This window comes from Microtus ochrogaster, linkage group LG3 (genome assembly GCF_000317375.1).
Source record: "Microtus ochrogaster isolate Prairie Vole_2 linkage group LG3, MicOch1.0, whole genome shotgun sequence".
NCBI classification, from domain to species: domain Eukaryota; kingdom Metazoa; phylum Chordata; class Mammalia; order Rodentia; family Cricetidae; genus Microtus; species Microtus ochrogaster.
The window spans coordinates 36,215,133-36,220,080 of record NC_022029.1 but is presented as its reverse complement, the minus strand read 5'-3'; the positions used below and the strand labels follow the sequence as shown (position 1 = coordinate 36,220,080).

At 34.5% G+C, this 4,948-nt stretch overlaps 1 protein-coding gene across 1 annotated transcript in view; it reads right to left on the bottom strand.

Moving 5' to 3' along the window:
- Hnrnpll (heterogeneous nuclear ribonucleoprotein L like) overlaps window positions 1–4,948 on the bottom strand; it is a 33,678-nt gene that overhangs the window by 15,044 nt on the left and 13,686 nt on the right. The window contains exons 5-6 of the mRNA XM_013351358.2: window positions 4,368–4,464; window positions 4,211–4,283 (exon numbers count right to left, since the gene is read on the bottom strand). Coding sequence (XP_013206812.1) covers window positions 4,211–4,283; window positions 4,368–4,464 — 170 coding nt within the window. The remainder of the gene's footprint in view (window positions 1–4,210; window positions 4,284–4,367; window positions 4,465–4,948) is intronic.

The following is a 4,948-nucleotide window of genomic DNA, read 5'->3' as shown; positions in this document are numbered from 1 at the left end:
TTTTTTTTTTTTTTTAAGAATTACTTCCAGGGTTCCAAAATAGGACTTCTACTGCCGGTTAGCAAATTTCAAAATCATACTACTTTTAGAAGTTTGCTGATCCAATCATAGAGCCCAAAACATCCTTAGTCACCTAAACAAACAAGGTTTATGGAAGATGAGAAATACTTTCACTTTAGTCTAGAAGTCTATTTTTAATTACCTATTCTAACCATGCTATCATACTACTGAAAGGGATTGGAGAGTCATCTAGTTAAACTTTTATTCAATATTAAAAAACAACCAAACAATAAAAAAGGAAAATAAAACCTCTTACTCATCCCTTTTTGGCCACTGCTTAACCAATACCAGCAATAAGGTGCTCACTATCTTTCTTTACATTTATAGATAACCTAGATTTCAAGAAAATTACTTCAAATTTCAAGAAAATTACTCGAAAGGAGGAACAGAAACTGATCCTCCACCCAAATTCTAATGTATTTAAAACCTTACACTTAGTACTTATACACTGACCTCAACTCCTCACTGCTTCTACAGGCTAAAGAATTTCTTTTTCTTACATAGTTTCTAGCATTTCCCAGTACTAGTGTCTTAAATTCTCTTAAATTAATCCAGTCTGCTGATCCGCAGGTATTATCCCCTTAAGTAGATACCAAAAGACTCAATTCCATATCTCTTCTCAGAACCATGTTTTCATGGCTTAAGTTTTACTGATAATTGACAATGTGTACAAGGAAAGACTCCAATTAACCACTTATTTGCTGTATAGTTATAGAAACCCACAATCTTCATAAAGAGTAGAAGATGGGTGTGGTGGGACATGCCTTTATTTCCAGCATTCAGGATACAGAGGTAGGTAGTGAAACCCTCCAAAAAGAAAAATCAAAAAAAAAAGAAAGAAAAAATATTTCAGTCATATATTTTTCACTACTATATTTTAAAGCATTCACTGCCAAAGATAAAACTATATAAAACAAAAGGAACAGTAAAGTCAAACATTGAGCCAATAGCCTATAGTGTTTTGTTAAACTCTGTATATTCAAGCAAAACCTGATAAATGCTATACACTTTCTTCTCAAAAAGGTACACACATATATACAATATATAAGTTATGTGTAACATTTATGGAAGGGTTCCCTGAAGTTCAGGCTAAGAATTCTCTGTAATAAAATGTAATCAGGGTTTTTTGTTGTTGTTTTGTTTTCCTGGGACAGGGTCTCTCTATGTAGCCTTGGCTGTGCTGGAACTCCCTCTGGAAACCAGGCTGGCCTTGAACTGAGAGATCCACCTGCCTCTGCCTCCCAAGTGCTGGGCTTAAAGGCGTGAGCCACCACTGCCCAGCTTGTAATCAGGTTTTGTAAAATGGATTTTTCAAAAAAAAAAAATGTATTTTAATAATTATTTCTTTAATAAAATTTTTTTAAATATTTATTTATTTATTATGTATACAATATTCTGTCTGTGTGTATGTCTGCAGGCCAGAAGAGGGCACCAGACCTCATTCTAGATGGTTGTGAGCCACCATGTGGTTGCCGGGAACTGAACTCAGGACCTTTGGAAGAGCAGGCAATGCTCTCAACCACTGAGCCACCTCTCAAGCCCCATAAAATTTCTTTAGTAAAGATATATGAAGATCCTATTGTCTTTTTATTTATTGTTTTGTTTTTGAGACAGGGTCTCATATAGGTCAGGTTGACTTTAAACTTCTTACTCTTTGCCTCTACGTCCTAAGTGCTAGGATTATAAAAGCACACACCACCATGTCTGGCTCTCCGTGAAGGTCTTTGGGCAAAGGAAATAAATTATTTTATTTTATTTATTTATTTTTGGTTTTTCGAGACAGGGTTTCTTAGTGTAGCCTAAATAAATAATTTTAATAATCTGTCAACTTGAGTCAAGTTTAGATCGCCACAAAAACTATGTTTATGTGTTTATAAGCTGCAAGTCTAGCCATAAAGTTACCTGTCAATAAATTGAAAAACAAGAGTATTTTTTCATTAAAAGCATAAATATAAAATTTTACTTCCTTTAGTTATATTTTATTAAATATCTACCTTACACATTTTAAAATAGATTAACTAGAACTGCATGAAAAAAACTAAGTGGGCTTTGTGTAAAGTTCAAATCTTTTAAAAGAATACACATAAACAATGTTTAAAATGTATAAACTTTCACTGGGCATGATGGCACACAGCTTTAATACCAGCAGTAGGAAGGCAGTTCTCTAAAGTTCAAGGCTACCCTGGTCTACTGAGCTAGTCCTGAGACAGGCAGGACTACACTGAGAAACCCTCTCTTGAACACAAAAAATGAAAAAGGAAAAAAAAAAATCTATAAATATTTCAATATATGGTAACATAAATGCAACCCAAACTATTTCAAATCAGTAAATAAAACCTCAAGTGTTCAATAGTATCAGTGGACAGCAATGAGAGATTTCTCATCAACCATTTATCCTGCTGTTTGAGTTCTTAAGGATTTGTTTTCCAGTATTGGATTCAACTGCACCAATCATACGCCAAGCAAATTTCCTTAAGCATCAAAATTGGGGATTTTAACAAAGCTACATTTTACAAAGCAAACCTATTTACAATTTTCATGCATAAGATAAAACAATTCCTGGAAATTGAGAGCTAAAGAAGCCAATCACAGAGAAGGATCTGAACATGCAAATAACCACATTGTGTTTCACTCTTTCTTTCCTTTGAAGTACATGCACTATCGAGTACTCAGTGCTCAAGATATTTTGGTTGACAAAGTTTTTCAAACTGACTTGTACAGACATATTCATCTTGAGCTTTCCTAACATGTGGTTCAAACATTAATATTGTAGTTGAGAGGTAGCCAATACTGAAGCCCCCTTGTTTTTACAACATCGACATTTTAATTTGTATATTCCAGAATTACCACAGTTAGTTGAACAATTTATAAGTGAAATCTATGCTCATGAAATTTAGCATGTATAGGCTATTGGTGAAAATGCATTTCAAATGAAATGCTATTGATTTTCAGATTTATCAAGTTTAAATATATCCTACCTTGAAAATTACATGTTACTTTCAACTATATTTGAAATGTTAAATTTTCTGGTTACACAAATTAACATAAGTGAAAAACCTTAAATTGTTACAAAATATGGCAACTTATAAACATGTCACTTTACAAAAATCAAACCACACAGAAAAACATCTTTTACATATAATGCACCTTTTCATTTGTTAGAATATCTGTTCAATGTTCATAATTAGGAAAAAAACAAAAAACGAAAGTCAATTTAAATGCAACAAATGTGCATTTTTTATGCTGAGGATCAAACACATGGGCTTACACATGCTAAACACATGCTCTTCCACTGACCTGTTTATCCCCAGCCAAATGCACACCTTTCTAATTCACATTAAATCTTTAACGTTTGTGTGGATTGGTTGAGCATATCAATTCCCAAGACCTGTAGATAAACTGACCCCTTGTTAAAAGCCAATTAACAATTTAAATTTAAGCTGAAAACAGTTACATCAATGGTCAGTGAACTTTACAACATTGCAAAATGTCTAGTTTTCATAAATCTTAAATTCTACAACTGAAACCTTAAGGGAAATCAGATCAGTATACATACAACTTGAATAAATGGGCACAGTCTATCATGGTGTTCATCCCATGCAAGTCTGAAGTACTGTTAAATGTCGTCCTTTAAAAACTTGGGGTGATGGTGCATGTAGTATGCAGTCAAGGTGAATTGCAAGTCTGAGTTTTTCAGAGGGCTTTTTGTTGATGCCGATGTTGTGCATGATGAGGTGTAGAGTCAGCCTGCCGGAGTCCTCTATCCTTCTTAATGCCTCGTCCAGCTTGGGGGAAAAGTCCTTTCCATAGAGAAGCAGTGTGCAAGTTTGCAGTTTGTAAGGAATATTCTGAATCAGTTTCCTCTCCTCCAAAGAGAGAGAGCTGCTTGGAGAAATGCAAGTCCTTGAACTGCGCGTGCCTGTATGTGAGGGCTCCTTGTTGAACTAAATATAAATAAGCTCAGCACATACCAGTAGGGGGCACTAATGTCCAAGGTTAATTTCCATCATTACACAACTTTTCCAACAAAAGCATTCAGAAACAAGATTTTCATTATAATTAACTAGCTCATCTCAGAAAAAAGAAAGTAACTGCTTGTAAAAATTTCTCAGCAGATCCAAGTACATTCTAAAATTCGTAAAATACCTACCTCGTCTTCCCAAATAAGGTTTAGTGTAGTCCCAACTGTCATTGTCATTCCTAATAACATTTAGACGAGTTGGCTGTTGAAAGCGAAGAAGGTAAGTTAGTTTAAATTGAATACTGAAAGCATAAATATTTCTTTGGTGGGGTGTTGAAATACTTACCCTTGCATATTCAATTTTTAGTGTGCAACATCCGGCATATATATCAGCTCCATTGAGTGCTGCTTTAGCTTTCTGGGCACAAAGGACTGACTCAAACATAAAGCTCTATTAAGGAAACGTGGCTTCCTAAATTTAGTTGTTCTTTATTCCCAGGGAACTAAAAAGATAACCCAAACTAACTCTGTTTCTGGAAACGTTTTCCCAACTAAAACTTACAAATAAATCCTTACTGATAAAAATTTATTTTAAAGACTGAGAATAACAAAGAAAATAGAACACCATCAACGTTATCTACATTAATCCTTCCAAATTATTAGAAGTACTATATAGTAGAACATGGAGTAGTTTGTTTTTTTTTTTTGTTTGTTTTTTTTTCGGTTTTTTTCGAGACAGGGTTTCTCTGTGGCTTTGGAGCCTGTCCTGGAACGGGTAAGGAGAGAGGATATTGACGCCGCCGAGAGCCTCCGCAGTTATACCAGTTTGCTGGGGCTGCAGCGGGGACTGCAATGGAGTAGTTTTTTTTTTTTTTTTTAAAATCATAAACCCCCATCGTGATTTCCTCCACAAACTTACATTTTCTG